At 40.0% G+C, this 19,400-nt stretch overlaps 1 protein-coding gene across 4 annotated transcripts in view; it reads right to left on the bottom strand.

The window, feature by feature from the left end:
- The window catches only part of GRIN2A (glutamate ionotropic receptor NMDA type subunit 2A), a 161,392-nt gene that overhangs the window by 6,173 nt on the left and 135,819 nt on the right, over positions 1-19,400 (bottom strand). For all 4 annotated transcript variants that reach the window (XM_027885848.1, XM_027885847.1, XM_027885846.1 and 1 more), the window contains exons 12-13: positions 13,382-13,569; positions 1,539-1,777 (exon numbers count right to left, since the gene is read on the bottom strand). In XM_027885848.1, the coding sequence (XP_027741649.1) occupies positions 1,539-1,777; positions 13,382-13,569 (427 nt within the window). The remainder of the gene's footprint in view (positions 1-1,538; positions 1,778-13,381; positions 13,570-19,400) is intronic.

The following is a 19,400-nucleotide window of genomic DNA, read 5'->3' on the forward strand; positions in this document are numbered from 1 at the left end:
TTCCATTCTATTTCTAATTAGCAATAAAGAAAAATTAAACGTTGCTTAAGTAATTACTGGAAAGATTAAAAGTACATCTCTATTTTTTTATCATTTCCTTACATTGATATGGAAGAGTATTTTCTGCCACATCTGTTGGAATTACAAAGGAGTAAAATTGCCAGTATTTCACAAACCAGAGGCCCCTGATGGTCTCCCCAGCTTATTCCAGAAAAGAAGATTAGAAGGGACCCCTAAAGGTTCCCCAGTCTCATCACAAATAGAAACTGAGCTTCACTAATGGATATCCTCTTATTTTAAAACCAGTGATTAAGTTTTCCCTCTAAACAAGGCTGTTGTTGGGCTATTTTACTGGTGGTTAAGGTGCTCTTCACTTGCACTGAATTGAAAAGGCTTCCAGTCTTATTTTAACTTTTCTGTTTCCTATCTTAGTACATATGAAAAAAACCCCAGCTCTTCCTAAAACCTGATTTTGAGTTCATTTTGAGCAAAAGGCTAAAGCCCATCTTCTAACTCCGACCTCTTTGGTCACTCCTGTGAGTTCAATTGACATTTCCAACCCTCTGAACTGGCAATTCTATGTAATTTACCTTTGAAATAAGTACTTTTTCCCCCCACCACTGAACTACCTAGGAGAATTTCATCTGTAAAAGGCCAAAAATATAAAGTTCAAATGTGCAGGTTAAGGTGTATATGGTTTCTAGACAATCTCCAACAGAGTAGGGGTGAGTATTTTTCATGCAGTTCCAAAATGGTCCAATCTACTCAACAGGGTAATTTCAGCACATTTTAAAGCAATTAGGCATTTTAGTATCATTTTCAGTTCTTCTCAGCTATACAGAAAATCCAGCAAAGTCAATTATCTAATAAAAGTACTATGCAATAAAAATATATAAAGACAAACCCCAACTAATTTGTCAAAAATATAAGGACAAGTACACATTTTCTTTTTTTTTTTCCCCACAAGTATCAGTTTTTGGGATATATAAATCCCCTTTGGATCTGTTAAAAGTTATCACTAAAACCTGCCTTAGTGTCTAACCAGACATAAACGATACTTGTGTTTGACCTTTTCTCGTATGGTTTATTCAAGTTTGCTATCAAGAAAAGCTTATAAAAATATTCCACTATATTTTATAATTTTAAATCCACTTGCTTAAAAAATGCACAAAGCTGAGAGCTTATCAAAAAGGTATCTATTTTGTTTGGATTTTTATGTGGAAATTATTCCATTTCCTGCATCTGAGCTCCACCGTTTCTTCATCAAAATTGCCCCTTGATGTATTTGTTTTCAGCATTGGATTACTGGTTATCCTGGCACATCTAATATTTCATACCCTAAGTATATACCCAATAGATAAAGACTTCCCAGAGAGTGCAAGTACATCCTAAGCCTGCTGACTACTCCAGAGCATCACACTGATGCTCTAACACATATTTCAAGTGTTCAGGTAGGAATAAAAGAAAAGATAATGTTTTAGGGACACAGTGTTTATTCTGTCTGTTGCCTAAAGGGGAAAAATGAAAGTAGTACTGACCCTGCTGATTGAGAACAGCAATCCTGGCCTATCTGAGCAGACCCCAGTGAAGCAGAACCTAAGCTTCCAGTAAAATAAGTGCTCCCAGACAAAGGTTATCAAACTGAGTGCCATGGCTGCTGCAAGCATGTAAAACACTCCTGCCATGTTGTCGATGTCCAGCTGGCTGCTCATGACTTCATTCTTCTCGTTGTGACAAATGCCAGTCAGCCACAGGGTCTCCAACTCTTCCATTTCCCCTGGGGAGAACAAGGAGTCAAACCAGTTAAAAAATGCAAAAAATCACCACTTGCCGTATTCAAAAGTCTTTGCAAGTTTAAAAATACAGCACCATTTAATGCTTTATTTGCGGAGCACTGTAGACTTATCTACTCAGGAGCTGCAAATATAGCAGATTTCAATTCACAGCACCCTACTTTCAGATGTCCTCAGATTTCATAAATTACGTGGGAAGCTGGCTGCTCTAGAAAGCAGGATCTCTGGTTTGGATAGAACTTTATTCTGCTTGCTATAACTAGTAGCACTTGTTTCAGAGAGTGGAACTGAGCTAGGAATGGAGTTTAGTAAAGAGCTGGGACAGGCTGTGGTGATCAGGCAGAGCTCAGTCAGACAAGCACCCTGACACTCAGCCCAGACATTTTCATGTCCCCACCTCTCCACTGTTCTACACTTGCTCATCTCTGATCTACTCTGCCCCTTCTCTTTGACCATCCCCTTTAATGACACAAGATAAATTTCACATGTTCTCACAGTCCTTTAAAACGTGCTGTGAGGAGTCTGTTGAACAGCCACTAACCAGACACACTACTGGAACCAGCAGTATCTTTCCAAGGCAGTCCTTCTCCTGGATTTCTGTCTCCCTTCATTTTGCTTTCCCCCAGAGACCTGGGTGATGCAGTAACTGCACTCACATGCTCCCAGTCCTCTCACAGTGCCCTCTTGGCCCTGTGGGTCACCTGTATTTATTTCACTGATGAGATTTGGCCTCAGGTGAAGGACACTATCACTTACCAGTGGTTGCTACTGCCAACATGGACAAAGGAGTGCAAGAAACTGCCACTGTTCCTGCCAAAATTTTTTTATAATGCATGATTTATTCATTTTCAAGCATTTTGTGTTGTTCTTAGTGAAGCACTGATGGGCATACAGACCTTTTTGCTCTCTTGGGGATATAGACTGCTGAGAAGCTCTAATTTTTAATGTCAAAAACTTCACTGTTTCTAGAAAATATAGCAGGCAATACAAAGGGCCAGAAAGTACAGTATTAACTATCTTGGTGTTTCCCAATTTAAGATACAGCTTCAATCCGAGGGAAGAATTCCCATGGTACAGATCCCCAGTCCTTACCCAGTGATTAGGGAATACATTTTCAGTATTATAATCCATAAATCATTGGAGAAAATATCAGAAAAAAAATGGCTAAGAGCTATATTGACATTTCAGCTACCTTCAAGCTAGACTAGAAGATCAATGACCTGCTGTGCAAAAGCATTTGGCAGGATAGAGTGCCAGGGCAACAGGAAAGCTGCAGCCCACAGATAATCTGGATGTGTGAGTTCTAACTGGAAGTGGAACACAAGACTGTGATGGTGAAATTGCTTCTCACAGAATGTGAATGAAAAACTGAAGTAGAAAGGACAAGCACTGAGGCACTTCAGCAAAGGCATTTCACAAATTTCTAAGAGATTATTCAGTCCCTAGTTAATTCTGAGTCTAATTTTCTGCTTGAAGCATGAATTGAACCTCCACATCTGCAAAAGGCAATGTGTCTTCTCCCAAATTACAGTGCTCAATCTTCAAAACACCTAAGAGCATCCCCAAAGAAGAAAGTCAATCCCAGTAAATCTTTTAAAAACTTCTAATCCAGGACACAGGGACAATAAATTATTAATTGTAATAGTATAGATATTGCACACATAGATAATTGGGATTCATTATTGCATTTCCATATCTTAGAACATTTGGATTTCTTTTGTTCTGCTAAACCTCAACAGACTGTCTCCCTCGTCTCTCTTTCAAGTCCTCCCCAAGGTCTATGAATAAAACTCACACAGGGTACAGAAGAGAAAAGAACCCAAGTCCAAAGAGAGAGCAGTATTTCTGGTCTGTGCATTAGTAGCTGAAGCTCTGACAACCAGCTCTCATTACTTCCCACAGGAAAATTCACATCTCCCATGATTGTCAGGCATCAATTTGATTTGACTGCTGTGCCCTTTTACTATTCATAACAAAATTCACAAAGGAATTTAAACCTCTTTTTTATTACTGTTTCCTCTGTGTTTCTTTCCCTTTGGCATGTACATCTAAAGTAACTATTGATAATCCACCAACCTTTCCAAAAACATCCCTACAGAAATGAACTAAGCTTGTTTTGAGTGGAGATAAATGACAGTGCCCTGGCAAGCTACGAAGAACAAAGCATCCCAGAGTCTCACAGATCCTGCTATTGCAATATCCCTTCCATTACATCTGACAAGGACAGCAATCACTGTTAATTAATGCCCAAAAGGAATCCACATTTTTACAGATTGCAAAACACTACAAATCACTGGATTGTCATTTCATGTAATGATATTATCTGGGAATGGACAGATTAGGCTGGTAATTCTGGTCTCTCTATATAAAGCTGTTGCCATTTACAGTATATATTTATAAACGTGTACATTACATATTTATATACATGTGTGGTGTATGCACAGAAACACAGACAAAACAGTTATTAATTTAACTGTAACAACACTTCAGCACAGCTGACCCTATAAAACTGGCAAAGATGCCCAATATTCTTATTGCTTTTCCTGCCCATTACATTTTAAACCAGATTATTTACAAAAAGCCATAACATTTTTATTACAAAATCCTCAAGCATGAGATTTTTTTTTTTTTATCTGGAGTGTGCACTTGGAGTGTCAATTCATTCCTTCTTAAAATCAATCTGTTCCAAACTTAGCCTGGAGTTGGAATTCAAAACATTGAACTTTGAGCATAGTTATAATTTAGTTCAGAGAAAAAAAAAAAACATATTTAAAAGCATCAAGTCCTCTTGGAGGAATGTTGTCTTTCAAATCATTTTGGGTAGTCTGACTCGGTCTGACTTGTGAGGTGAATTTGTAGGGTGATGACACCTCTGGCAATATAGTGGGCCTGGCAATTGAAAGGCCAGTAATTTGTGATTACCAGGCACTGAAGAGTTCAGTCATCTCCATGTGTGCATAATACTAATTAGCAAGTGAAAGCTCCAAATATTCCATAAGACAGACCTTGGAAATCTCAGTCAGCAGCCCCAGTGTACATGAATGCCAGGCCTCAGTGAACCCAGTGTTAATGGAGTTCAAATCTGCCTCTAATAGGGGGGTCTCAAGTTACTCATAAATATTAATCAGGCGTATTTTAAGACTTTTTGTTTTCACTTTAGGCACTTACTAAAAGGAATGCAATGCCAGAGTCATTTCCTACCTTCATTCATGTGTGGACTGATTTAATAGTTGCAGATCTCAGCAACAAAGTACATGGTGACACTAGCACAGGATTGGAAAATTAAGAGTTCCAACGTATTTGGCAAAAAAACTGTAGAGCTTGTTTTGTGTTTAATAAGTCCACATTTTATTTAACCTGAAAAAATCCCAAATAACTACATAATGCCTACATTAAGAGATTTTTAAAAATTCCATAGCGCTGTATTAGAAAAGATCTGCCTCATTTATAGTGTGAGAGTATAAATATAAGCAAGTGTTTTAAAGATCCTTAGTTGAAGCAGTGCTGAGTCTCTGCGCTCTTCACTCAAAACACATTCCAATATATTGCAACATTCTAGTTGCCTCACCGTTAATTCAGGACTATTTACAATGGGTTTAGGTTACAGTACAAACAGTGCTCAGGCAGATCCCTCTGTGTTTCTCCTGGGTTTGATCCTGTGGCTCTGGTGCTCTCTGCTCTGACTGCTGTTTGCACAAGAAATGTGCCAGTTGGCCATTCAGACTGAATATCCCACAAGTGCCTTTCTTTCTACATTTTATCAGCCTATTTCACACCTTATCACCTTATCGTTCTGGGAAAGTGTGATAAGGTTCAGGTGGGTCCCCTGAACAATTTTGTTACAATAAAAATATCATTATCCAGACACAGAAACGATGCAGACCAAAGGGTAGAATTCCATGCTTTTCCCTTCCATTGCCCTTAGCAGGATTTGCAGGTTCTGGTGTCACCTGTCCCTGTCACCATCCCCTCAGGGCTGCACTTTTGCAGTCTCTGTCATGTCTCTTGAAGATGTATCACTTCTCCAGGGGTCTTTTATGGGATTTATTTGTATCCCCAGATTCCTTTTGTTTCCTAGGCCCAGCGTCTTGTAAAGGTCTGGCATCCTCCCCTCATTCTCAGCTTTGCTCATGAAACCCCCTTCCCGAAAAAGGCAGAGTCTTCCCAGGCAATGGATCAGCCATGGGGTACTGATGGCAAGAGCTCTCTAACCTAGGGGTCATTTCCTTGATGTTATTTGTTTTCTAGTATTCTTTTCCCCTACATCTCACATGCATCCAGGAAGATGCAAACTGAAAATGAGATCGTATTTACAAAAAAGAGAAAACTTCAAGCCCACATAATCCATCATTCTCCACACAAGCAGCTATAGGAAATCAATTTGGGGTAAGAGTTTGAGGGTTTTTTGAGAGTTTTTCAGTAGGTGGTTTCAACAGGTTTTCAATACTTGGTCTGATGCCTTCCTTCTAGCCATTAAAAAGTAAAAATTTTTATTATCACCCAAATACATGCTTAGTTAAAAAATTGTCAGAAATAAGCAAGATATAAAATATTGTCATAAGCACTAAAGTCAGAGTTCTTACTTTTCTTGTCTAAAAGACAGGTGTTTTTCTGCTCTACTTTAATCATGAGTGTTAAAGCCACAGGCTCCTGCAGATAATCACTGATGGCTCCCAGGCTGCCTCAACTGCTTCCTCAGGTACTCTGGAGGGGTATTTTCATCATGTTCTTTGCTTAATTTTAACCTATTTAATTATGCTCATAAAGGGAGGAGCAAAAAAAATCTATTTTATATGTCCCTTTAGTAACAACAACAAAAAGAATAAAAAACAAAACAAAACAAAACAAACAAACAAAAAAGGGGAAAAAAAAGAAAAAAAAACAGAAAAAAAAAAAAGAAAAAAAAAGGAGGATTTTTAACACTCCATGTGCTGTTGGCAAAGGCTAATTTCAGGGTAGCTCAGAGCACCAGTCTGTCCCTTCACCTTCAATGACTGACACTGAGGGACCAACAGAACACAAAAGAAAGAGCAAACCTCAAACAAACTGAGCTGAAAATAAGCTAATTGGGGTTTCTCTGGCAGTGGCCTTTCTCAAATGGGCTCCTCCTCTCTTGAGAGGGGGTGAGAAATTGGGTTTACAATCCAACAACCAAGACCTACTGCACACAGACACCTGAGCCGTGGAACTCCCAGTGTGGGTACACCTGCACAGTCACCCACCCCTGACCCCAAAAAAACATTGCCTTGCACCAGTGAGAGTTGTCTGGAAAATTCAATTCTCCCATGTACTGTGTTGTTTCACACCCAAGGAGAGGATGCTCTGTCCACATGGGAAGGGCAGAGCTGCAGCCCAAGGTCCTCACTGTTCCACTGGTTAAGCACAACAGACTCCAGTGCCAGCACTTCTCCGGGACTTGCACAAGGTGCAGGGCAGGAGGGGGTCATCCTGTGATGCAGGAGATCACAGTGCATGTGTCAGAGCAGAAGGTGCCAAGGGAACAGGCTGGTATCGACAGGATGAGGGTGGTGAATCTCGTGCAAAGCGCTAACCTGAGGTTCAGCCTCAGGAGCCAGTAAAGAAAACTGGCATATACCACACATAGATCTTGAATAGAAGGGTTAGGTACAAACATTCGTGTTGGTCAGATGTGGGGCATCGTCTTCATAAGGCTCTAGGTGGCATTAGCAGAATCATCTGCTTATTCAGACTGGACAAAAGGTAGTTTTCAAATTTAGGGACAGAGTGTTCCATGTTTACCCCAGTGAGAACTCCCCCTAAGTGACAGAGGAGAGGGGTAATACCCCACCACCTGGGGACCCTAAAATAAAAGGGTCTTCACCCTGAATAGAGGGGTCAGCAGCCAAATGGCTTGATGTGCATTTGGTTCAATAAGCTCATCAATGCCACTTCGACCCAGTTATATGATCCATACAGAATGTTTCAAGAGAAGAGATTAAATAAAAGCACAGGAACTTATCAAATTGAGCCTGGATCCCCCAAAACAATCTCTCTTATCTTCTGAGTTATTTCCCCCTGTAAAAATAGCAAGAGGAACACAGATGACTGACAGCAATAAACTTACTGTGAGCTAATGACTTCACTCTGCATGTCCCCATTAGTTAAGGATGAATTAACAGAACTGCTAAGCACGACTTTCAATATTACAATCCCTCTAACTCTTGTTCAGCTACACAAACGCCCTCCACTTATACACTCACACTCTTCAGTCACATTTGTTCCACCCACTGCTTAAGGAGGACACTAAATATATAAACAGAAAATCACTGTGATTGTGGGTGTATTCTGCCTGAGCAGCACGCACTGAAAATATGTCCTTATAATCACATACGTATTTCCTTCTTGGGCTTTAACAGCCCGTGTGAGTCACTCTGCTACACTTCCTTATAATCTAGACAGAGATTTGGAAGGCTTATGTTAAAATACCCAAAAAAAAGCAAAAAGCTTTCCTATTCCAGATGTAGGGGGGGCAAATCTCATTTCCACAGCTACCTATTACCCTTAAGGAGTGGGAAGCAACTATCCACCCAGGAAAACAATTCTCAGTGCACTAAGCCATCCTAAAAGCACAGAAAGATTAACCAGAACTGAAAGTCATTAGAAAGAGGATAACAGACTCTGTGGAAATTCAAACCAGAACCACTTTTCCTCTTTACATCCCTGTATCTCTCATTGCTTTAAAGTTTGCAGCTTTAAGGGTTAAGGGCTTCATACAGCTACATCATCTCCCCTCTTTTCCTGGAGATCTCCTCCCACACTGTCTTTTGAACTGAGTTCTTAATCTTCAGATAGTGCAATACATTACAAATACTTCACACAAGTAGATGCATAACCTGGTCAGCTGGTTGATACTGTCCCACTCCTCCCCAAAACTGTTCTCTTTACCCAGCATTTTCTGCTCCTTGTTTCCACTCATTTCTGCTGTCATGAGGGTTTTATCCCTCTGTTCTGCTGCATGCCTCATATCTAAAGGCTTCTTGCTGTCTTTCTCTCCATCCCATGCACACTCTGAACACTCTCTTAATCCTGAAGCAGCTTTGTCATTTGGAGTTCAATAATCCCACTTTCTCACTCTGGGCTCACATTCAGCCCAAGCAAGGGGAGTATTAGCAACACCTGGGCCTTCAGAGAGTTGGCCAAAAGTTGCTGCTGCTGAAAGCTGGAGGGACGTGGGTGCCTTCCCAAATGGCACAGATTCCCTGTGTGCCTGAGCCTTTCCCGCACTGTGGAGTGGCAAGTCATGTGCCACCAGCAGTTGAGAGCTGCCAGGGTAGCACTCTGGGTGCTGGGGACGTCAGCCTGCCCAGCTGCTCCTACAGAGGTTGATAAAAGAACCCAAAGCACGTCCCATGCGATCCTTCAGTGCTCGACATTTCTGTTCTGACACATTCCTGTGGCTGTGGGCGGCAGATCCAAACAAAATGATGGTGCTGTTTCTTAGCAGCCGTATCATTTTGGTTGCTTTTGAACTCCTGGGTGCTTCCATTTCTCAACAGAAGATTGAGAAATTGTCTTCTATGTCTCAATAGAAGTGTTGTTATTTCTCTGTTAAAAAACAATGGAAGCTTTGTCTTGTGACCACAGCAAACCAAAAAAAAGGAAGCATAACCACCACTGTGCTTTAGAGGATCCTCCCACTGATCAACTACTTTAAATAAAGCTGCAGATGCTAATCATCAGCTCAGAGCTTTTGCAGATAATGAGATATGCTGTACAGGTTAGTAAGATGAACAAAGCCAGAAATTCAATTCACTCAGATCCTTTATACAAGAAAAAGCAACTCCTAACTCTTTCTATTAAAAAAATGCAGTGTTCCAAAGTAATTAATCTTGTACTAACAAATGCATTTTGATCTCAGCTTCCCATGAACTGGGATATGTATATGAACTTGCACAGAGCAAGGGATGAAACCTTTTGAGGATAATTATATTTTTGAGACAATTAAGGAGCTATTCTTTAAATTCCTCAGCACCTCATTCCCATTCTCCTTCCTTCTGTCTCTTTTCCTCTTTGTTAGAGTAACAAATTTGGCACCTTGTAGCCTGCTTCCTTCCACTGAGACTTCAGAGCTGCTTTCACAGTGTGATTACTAATTGTCAGTCTAATTTGTCGAATCAGAAGTAGTATCCTCAGGAGCAGAACACTGCTCATGCAGACACATATAAAGAACCCATCCTAAGCTTGAAGTTATCCTTAACACAAATCTACATCCCTCTCTATTTACTTCATTTTTTTTCCCAGTGCCAACAAGATTAAAAAGAGGGTTCAAAGCCATTGGCTTTAATGCAGAAAAAGCATCATCTTTGAGAAGTATGAAAAGATGCCCCTGCATGAACAAATCATTAGTTCTTCAGTCAGATGCTTTACATCAGCAAGGAAGAGGGAAAAGGTTCCTATCCACTGCACAAAAACTTCATTTCAGTGTGCAAGTGATCTGGCTTCGATAGGAGAATTATACAGAAGCAGGAAGGAAAAAATCAAATCAGAAAAATCACAGGAGAAAGACACATGCAGAGGAAATTGGAAGCTCTAAAATACATTTCAAAAGGCCATCTCAGTGCTGGGTAAATGTAAAAGAGAGATAGATGAGATCATGCTTTCTTGCAGGTGCAATCAGATAACAAATCACTTGGTCTTATCCAAGTATAATGTAGTATAATCCAAAAGATTTTCTCCTCTTATTAACATAATATTCATATAAAGAAATTGTGTTTGTTGAACTCATTAGGATGTTTTTCCTTAGAGTTATGAAATTCATTACATTTATAATCATTCACTGAAATTATTCAATACTGTGATGGATGCTCTATTACACACACTGAATAGTAATTCAATAATACCAGGGGCTTTGCTGTTTTATAGGCTTAGTTTAAGAGAATAATATATTCTGCAGAGGCTCTACATGTGAAAGAAGTATTTCTGCTTTCATTTGTGTTTGCCTATTTACTTAAACAACCCCATTCAGGCTCCTCTGAGGCTTTCCCAGGAGTATCATCTTAAGATGAAACTTCCCCCCAACCATACTTGCTTTTAGTCTAGATAACTTCAAAGAGATTTCTAGTGATACAGCAAAGTGATGTTGGTCTGAACTCTGGGTTCATCCCTTCTAGTTCACCAAAACAGAGTTATATAAATTCATAGCTAAAAAGATTATCCATCGAACTACTGAAGTTGGACGTAGATTACAAAATCAGGTCATGCTAGTTCCGGGCAATTACTCTTTACATTTAATTTCTTGGTATTTTATTCCAGTTCACCTGCAATGTACTTTGTAAATCAGTAGAAGAAATTTCATTCTTGAGGGGGTTTGGGGTTGTTTCTCTTTTTTTCCTGCATTTGTTTGGTTGTTGGGGGTGTTTTCTCCTGAAAATTATCATAGACCTGTGACACAGTGAAGTGAGACAAGGCAGTGAATGTTTCTGGGACTAAAAGAAACATGCCTACAATAATTCCTACACTTCACATATGTCCAACTGCTATCCTCTTTTTCTGAACAAATTTAGGGGTCCTTTACAAGAGAAAATTAATGTTTTGACATTCATGGGTTTGTCCAGAGTAACTTCTAAAGGTACTGAAAAAATGCCATCAACGCATTCACAATCCCCACAGTTTGTGCATTCAAAACACTTGCTTATCTCCTGAAGTAGTATCTGAGCAAGATTAACAAAGGAGCAGATATTTCATGACAAGGTTTTATTCACCTGGGTGTCCACTGTATCTATTGCTATTCTATAAATTATTCATATAAAGGTTTTAATAGCGAGTTTCATAAATAATTCATTTGTATTGTTTTCAGCTACTAAAAATGGGTTAAAGATATAAGCATTTGTATGCTAAGTAAGTCCACAGGTCAAAGTGTAAATACAGGATAAGATTTTTCACACTTTCTTCCCATTCATTCTGTTTTCTCCCTGGTATTCAGAGAAAAAGTGACGCATAAAAATGCAGCACCTTTGGTATTTTGACGAGCTTTTTCTTAAACAGCTTCAACTGCTTTCCCTTCTATTTCATTTATTTTCTTTCCTGTGATTAAATTTCTTTTTGCTGGATGAGAAGCATCCAAAATGATGAAAGATGAAGCATGAAGGAAATGCAAAGTGAAAAGAATGAAAACCTGAGTGGTGCTCTGGCAACACCTAGAGGGGTCAGCCCACACTGAGAAAGACAACTCAGATCCTTCTTCAGGATACAGAAGCTTTTTCTTCTTTAGTATGGGACAAATAAGCCAATGCCTCTGAATCAACTTGCCCATCTAAAAATGGGTTGGAATCATAGAACCTAATAATCCTTAACAGATTACACGAAAAGAAAAAAAATATTCTAAATAGAAAAATAAGGCAAATATGTTAGCCAATTAATTGCAACTGTTTAACACAAGAGTGTGTGAATGCTTGAAATATAACCATTGCAGGTCATCTATCCATTGCTTCAGCCAGGTAAGCAGTGTTTCCTCATCAGCCTCTCTAAATCCAACAGATCGATAATGATGTCACTAATATCTCTATATGTGTACCAGACAAGACGCATCAGTCAGGATGATTATACCTCTTCCAGTTGTTTAGCATTATAATGGGAATAAAATCCATGTGGTGGAAGACTAATTGCCTGCAGTATGAAAATCAATGTTGTTTTTTATGGAACAAGTCCTGCGCTCTGCCATTCCCAGTCTCAACAACGTGCCATCGGTAACCTTAAGGCCATATTTATTTTTCAATAAAGCCCTCTCTTTCACTGACAGAAAAATGTAAATTCAATACATGTATCTCCGTAGGGGAAAAAAAAGGGTTATGTAACACACACCATATTCCAACCTGATAGAAGATTTTAGTCAGTCATAACACACAATTTTTTTAATCACCATTTTTCTGTTTGCTTGCACATATGAAAGGCTTGAGGTTTCAATGTGCCAAAGAATTATTTCTACAATCAGAAAGGAGTTCAAGCCCTTTATGGAGACTGAGTCATCATTAGTGTTTACAGATATATCAAAGATGTGCAGTAAGTTTTCTTCTGCAGGGCAGAAGTGCCAAGAGGACCTACAATGCTTCTATTTTGTGTTAGAATGAAAAATAGTTGTTTGAAACTCAATGAAGCCAGTCAATCTACTTCAATTTCACAGATATCCTTTTAGCAGAAGTTTAAATGAATTCATCCTGGATGAGAGATCACTCACACCAGTCCAGAACTGAGCTAAACCCTTTTTAATAGCAAAACAGTCATGTAGAAAGATAACTCATCTACCAAAGAAAAAATCCTCAGGAAGTGCTCCAAGGCAAAAATAAACAAAAATAATAAATTTAAAAATGTTCTCTAACATTAAGACCAGATTTAATTTGTGATGCATATGAAAACGCTTTCTGAAAATACATGCAGATGTCCTTAGCAGTGAATTAGAACAGAGTGGAAGAGAATTCCTGTCTCAGCATCAAGAAGTAATTTTACTCATTTGTTTTAGCCTTTTTTTTTTTTTTTAAGACTGCAAGAGAACAGTTCTAAAAAGCTGAAAGAGCTACTAACACTGTGCACGCAGAGGGAAAGAAAAGAAAGGAAAGAAGGTTGGTCCCTACCATCTCCCACAAACTGAAGGAGGGCGAGATCAATTTGTCTCTTCCAAGGTGATCCTTTCTGAAGTGCAATTCCGTAGCCGGTAGTGGCAAAGATGTATCCGCTCCCTATTGTGACAAGTTTGCAGCCTTCATCTCTTCCAGCCTTGTAATTCAGCACTGCTGCATCATAGATGAAAGCATCCAACTTCCTGAAATAAAAGAAAACATTTTACAAACCAAATCATTAGGGACAGCTGTTGTCAGACTTCTTTTGTCCTTGATGTTAAGACCCTGTTGAATATCATATGGATTCTTTGATATCATTAATTACATATCCTGCTCTGCTGTATCTAAAATTACAAAAGGCATCTATTTTAGTGAGGGGAAAGTAGGACACATAGTTTTGCATTTCTATTTTAAGGGATGCTGTTAAAAAAATACCGAGCAGGAGAAACCAAGCTACAAAATGTCTTGCCCTGTTATCTTTCTATCTGTGTTCTCAAAGTGGGTAATAAATATCTCGAGGTGCAAAATGATCTCCAAAACTAACACAAGTGATAACAGAGAATTTAGAATTGAAACAACAATAACCAATTAGTTTACTTAAATTACTGAATGAGATTGAAAACGTGAGTTCACCAGTCTTACACACGTGCGCTTATTTTACATCTCTTTCCAAAAATAAACAGTGAAGGTGGAGGTTAAGTCCTTGATAAGACAAAGCATATTCAATGTATTCAAATATGCTCCAGTACTGGAGCATATTCAACACAGCTATCTAAATCCTGCTTTAAAATTATATAAAATATTTCTTTAAGATTTGCAGTTCCAAACGTATTACTGTGTATCTGGAGCACAGCAGGAACAAAGGAACCTGTGAAAAAGTTCCAGCCTTTCAGCCCATCTACCTAATAATGTAAGAATGGGATAATCCCATTTTCTAAAGAATACGTGGAACAAAACTAAAGACAGGAAAAAAAATTCAGAAAGGAAGGGGAAAGAGGCAGTGTCCTTCAGGGATACCTTTTCAGAAGCACTGTAGAAGCAAGAGTTAGAAGGTTGGGGCATGGATATTTCATCAGTGAAGGCAATGAAAATACACATCTAAGAAGAGAAGGCCATTTGGAAGGAGAATCACTTGCCAGCAGCAGATTCCAGTCAGAGGAAAGATACATTCTTATACTGGCAGAAATTCGTGTGCAATCTTTAAAAAGATAAAACTTGACTTCATTTTGCATTACTGCCCTCCTCTGCAGCCACAACCTCGGTGATTTCTACCACTTGCACAAGACCAACAGGCTACAAAGGCAATAGGAAGAAGCTATTTGGGTCTCAGCCCAAAGTCATGACATCCCCCAGGAACACAGTCCGCATTTTCAACATCTTTGTCCATCCCACAGGAGGCCAGAGGAGCAGGGAGGACACAGCTACACCACGGGCCTCACAGGATGGTGTCACCCTGTGCCTGCTGTGCCCCTGGAGAGCCACAGCGCATTCCTGTGGAGCACTGCTGACTCCTTCTGATGGGATGCAGCTGACAAAGGCTGGCAAAATACTGCTCAGAAACAGCTGGGGCCTGTCTTCATGGCAAGGGAATCATGAAAATGAATATACTGTGGCACAGACAGGTACAAGAGCATCACCTTCAACTACATTATACCAGTATGAACCAGTTGTGAATTCTGTAGCTGTGAAGTTTTGGAATCACACTTGCTTCTATCTAAAATCCATTTATTTGATAGAATTTTTCATTTATAACCACAGAACAGAGCAAAACCTAAACATATCACATTTTGACTACTGAAAGAAAAAAAGGAAAAAACAACAACAACAAATTTTCATGTGCATCATAATTCAATGTTTGTTCATAAATAACCAACCAACAGATTCATACAGAACCCTACCCTTTGCAGAACTCTGAATCAGGTATCAAAAATGTGGCACTAAAAAATACCTCTGTCTATCTCATGCAAAACCAAAAGAAATACCAGGAGAGAATGAAGTTGTTGGATTTTTGTCTGCTGTCCTGAAAAAGTCAAGAGTGAAATTCCTGTCACTACTTCCTGTACTTTAATGCTTCCCTTCAAGGATATTTGTCCCAACAGTCACCATTCAAGTAATCAAATTGGAATTTAGTGAAGTAGTTCATTTAGAGAAGTACAGGTGGTTCATGCAACCATTAAAAGAAATAGTCTGGCCATAATTTCTTTTACTTTTGCACTCTTCCCTAAAACCCATTTGGTACAGTCCTCAGCTTAAAAAGCAGATTAGCTCCACAAATGCTAAAAGTCTGCCTCCCTCCTTCCTTTAATTGGAAAAATTTAACAATGCAGAAAACAATCACTAAGCATCTGGTAGGTGACATCACAAATCCAATCCCAAAATGAAACATGGATGGCTGCATGGCCCTGGGGTAACTTAACTGGAGGTATCCAAGAGGGCCCTGGGGCACTGCCTAAGCCTGCAGTCCTCAACACAAGATCAGGGGTTTCTAAATGATGGGCTTTGATTCAGCACTTCAGAGACAATCTTTGCTTGTGTAGAGAGCAAAAGCAAAAAAATCTATGTCCTTGGGGTAGGCTCACAAGGGGAAACATCCCCCCGCCCCCAAACCTTCTTGCTGTACCCTCGAGATACTTGTAACTTCTCTGATCTGCAGCAGACAATTACCCAAATCAATACAGTCCAACCTCACACTTTGAGACCTCTGCAGTTACCTGCAGGGAAGGAAGGACGCTGCCCCTCCTGGTGGTTGCCTACGGCTCTGGCAAGGGATTGGGAATAACGGGTACAGACACTGCTGCAAGCAGCCAACCTCAGTTAGGACACACTCTGGAATTTGTCATCTCTTTATTCTGGGATTTATAGTTTTGCAATGTAAGCACATAAAACACATGCTGGCAAACACAGAGAAAATACAAAGAGTCAGCTATTCTTCTGTCAAAACAATCTCAGTCAGAAATACAAAGGAAATGGATCTCTTTGCTAAAGGCTCCGGGGCAAATGCCTTGTGCTACCTCAGAAATCACACTCTTCACAGGCAGTTTGCCTCCTTAGTCACTAAACACCGTAACAAAACCTTGGGACAGAAAGACAGGGCTCAATCACAGTTTCACTCACTCACTGTGGAACCATATCCCCAGTTTCCCAGGAGTCTGGGCATCACTGCAGTGGGGTACAAGGAGGAGAGCAGGGTCTGCGGATGCTGAAGGCTTTATTTTGGGGGGCTTTTTCTATACTACTTCTATAAGGTCACAATAAATCTCATTATGCAAATCAATTTAAGAACATGAGGCGCTTTCCTGACAGATGCTGAGAGCTGAGGGTTCAGTTGCTGCCTGACATCTGAACTATAAATCAAAAAGTTGATTGCCCTGAAAAAAGTCTCGGTGTCTACAAACTCATATTCAGAATATATATTCCCCATTTCCAACATAAATCTTATGGCCTCTCAAGGCTCAATTATCTCTTCATCATGTGCTGATTACAGAAGTACTGTTCCTGCAAAGCTTCAGAACATGCTGTACCCCTGCAGCATGGGCAGGGAGTAACAAGCCCCAGCTGAAGCTCTCAGATGTTAGGGCGCCCAACTCTTCCATCACCAGGAGGTGAATTCCTGACACTCCAAATTTTTAAGAACTTTCAGATAACTTCAAACATTTTTCAGTAAGTGTTTCCGAAAATTAAAACAGCAAAAATCTGGGCAAAGTCCAAAAATGTGACCCTTTCCGAGTTGTTTGCAGAGCTGGCAGCGAGCACCAGCTCTGGAAGGAAGGCAGGGCTGTGCACAGGCCAGAAGGCTGCTGGGAACAGAGAGGACTTTCCTTCCTGCTACGTTTGTGTGGGGAAAAAGCCACAGCTGCTGTTTTGCTTGGCTCTGATGGAAGAGCCGGGCTGTGTGCACGGCAGGGACTGCTGGACACAGGAGCCCATCCTTGTCTTGCCATTCTCCAGGCAGGACTGGCAAGCCTGGACCTCCAGCTCTCCCCGTTCTTTGTTCTTGTGGCAGCAAAACTGAACTGTGTGACACAAGTGAGAAGCTTTGCAGTGCTCTGAGTGCTGACCACTGTGTGCTGGAGCTGCATCCTCACTGCAGAACAGCTCCCAGGCACCCGGCACAGCCCCCACACCCAGGGAGGCTCAGAGCCTCCTGCAAACCTTAGTCACATACAAATGAACCAATTAACTTGTCACTTCGGTGCAGCCACTTCAGGGAGTGAAAAGCTTTGTCACACTGTGTAGGTTTAAATAAACTGGTAAGAATTAGTAGAAAGCTGAAGGAGAACTATCAGGACTGGGATGCAGCAAGAGGCAAGGTTGATCACTGCCCTGAACTCATCAAACACGCCAGGCACCTTCAGCCAGTGCAGAGCAACTGGACCACAGCGCTGTGACTCATCTGAGCAACGGGCAGGTTTGCAAACTTCCTCAGAACTCCTGCAATAATCCTGGCTAGGAGGAAAAATAAACAGTTTGGAATATTTACATAACAGTGACTACAAAGGCAAATGTCTTTCATCACGTAGCAAGCACCAAGAGGAAAGGGAGTGGGGAGAATTTTCGCTCCCACAGCATAGGAGAACATCAGGTGTTATAAAATTATGAATTGGAATAGTCCTAGAAAAACTGAAAAGAGCATTAGTGAATGTAATAATTTTTAGTGGGAGATCTGTGAAAAACAAATGTGGACAGTCTTGTACCTAAACATTTATGAGTCATCAAGAAGGATAAGAGTTGAAAAATCAGAATAGCTATTGCAAAAATCCATTCACAAGCATTGCTGAACACATTCAAAAATGCCTGTGTAGAAAATTAAAGTTAAAAGAAAAGGTACAGAAAAGCAACTTCAGAAAAGCTGAAATCACTTCCCTATAATTTTCCCCATCTTTATTTCTCAAATTTCTATGATGGAAACTGAAAAGAAGGTTTAGGAAAATGCTCCTTTATTAGTCACTTATTCCTCAGCAACTGAAGTATAACTTGGCTGGAAAATGTTCCTTTGCTTCCTTAACCAGCTACACCATCCTTCAGCGATTTTGTTTTCTTGAGGGAATGAGAAGGAAAACTGTAAAATGCCAATGTGCTCAGCAGTTCTGGAGCCACGAGCAGCAATCCAGCACATTAGAAATCCATCTCTTTCAGGTACTTTGTGCCCTGCTGTGCTCGGAAAAGGAGAGGTACGTTCAATGTAGTCCTCTTTATTCCCCTTCTTCTATTTCACTGTCCAGCACTGGAGTCTATGGAACAAATAATATTGTGTTTCCCTTGAGGATCAGGGAAACTGGAGCATGACTGAAGTTGCTTTCCAGTTTTTAAGTGCTGCAGTAACTTCAAACATGCAATATCCACAGCAGAATTAATTTCTTGCTGAAGTGGTACCGTTTGGTGCAGAATTCATCTGTCAGATCCAGGACATTAACTTTAGGATCAATTTTTCCTCACTCTCATTTCTTTGTGTTTTCCAACTCCCCAAATATGTTCTGGTCATGGCCAGACAAAAGCTGTGTGTTGTTCCCAACACAGATTTGGCTTACATAGACCAGGATGAATGTAATATAGAAGTGCACCATCACAGCAATGTGCTTGCACTGCATTTGGCTGCAAAATGCTGTATTACGATGATTTTTCTACATTATTTTTGACAAAGAGTATCTTGCAACTCAAACATGCACCTTCTGGGGCTTGTTCTGAAAATTTAAAGGTCAACTGCATATTTAAGAATAATTATCCATTATGAATTACACAAATTTTATTCTGAGGTAAAGACAGTGAATGAAATCAGACTCATTTTTGAAATTTGCCTGGGTGTCTTAAACTAAGAGATGTCATTCCTCAAATCTCGTTGTAAATAAATGCAAAAGAGACTACAAAGATTATTACATAGCAGGTGTCATATCTGCTTAATAAGACTACAGTTGTGTCTCTTGAAAGCACAATATTTGAAATTACTGTCTTATTGCAAATATCAGACTGGAAGCCTGTGAATCCTCGAACAATATTTTTAACACCACCTCCCCTCTTTAACCCCATCATTTAATTT

This window comes from Empidonax traillii, unplaced genomic scaffold, assembly GCF_003031625.1.
Source record: "Empidonax traillii isolate 1590-97213 ecotype Southwest subspecies unplaced genomic scaffold, ASM303162v1 scaffold173:size850371, whole genome shotgun sequence".
Classification (NCBI taxonomy): domain Eukaryota; kingdom Metazoa; phylum Chordata; class Aves; order Passeriformes; family Tyrannidae; genus Empidonax; species Empidonax traillii.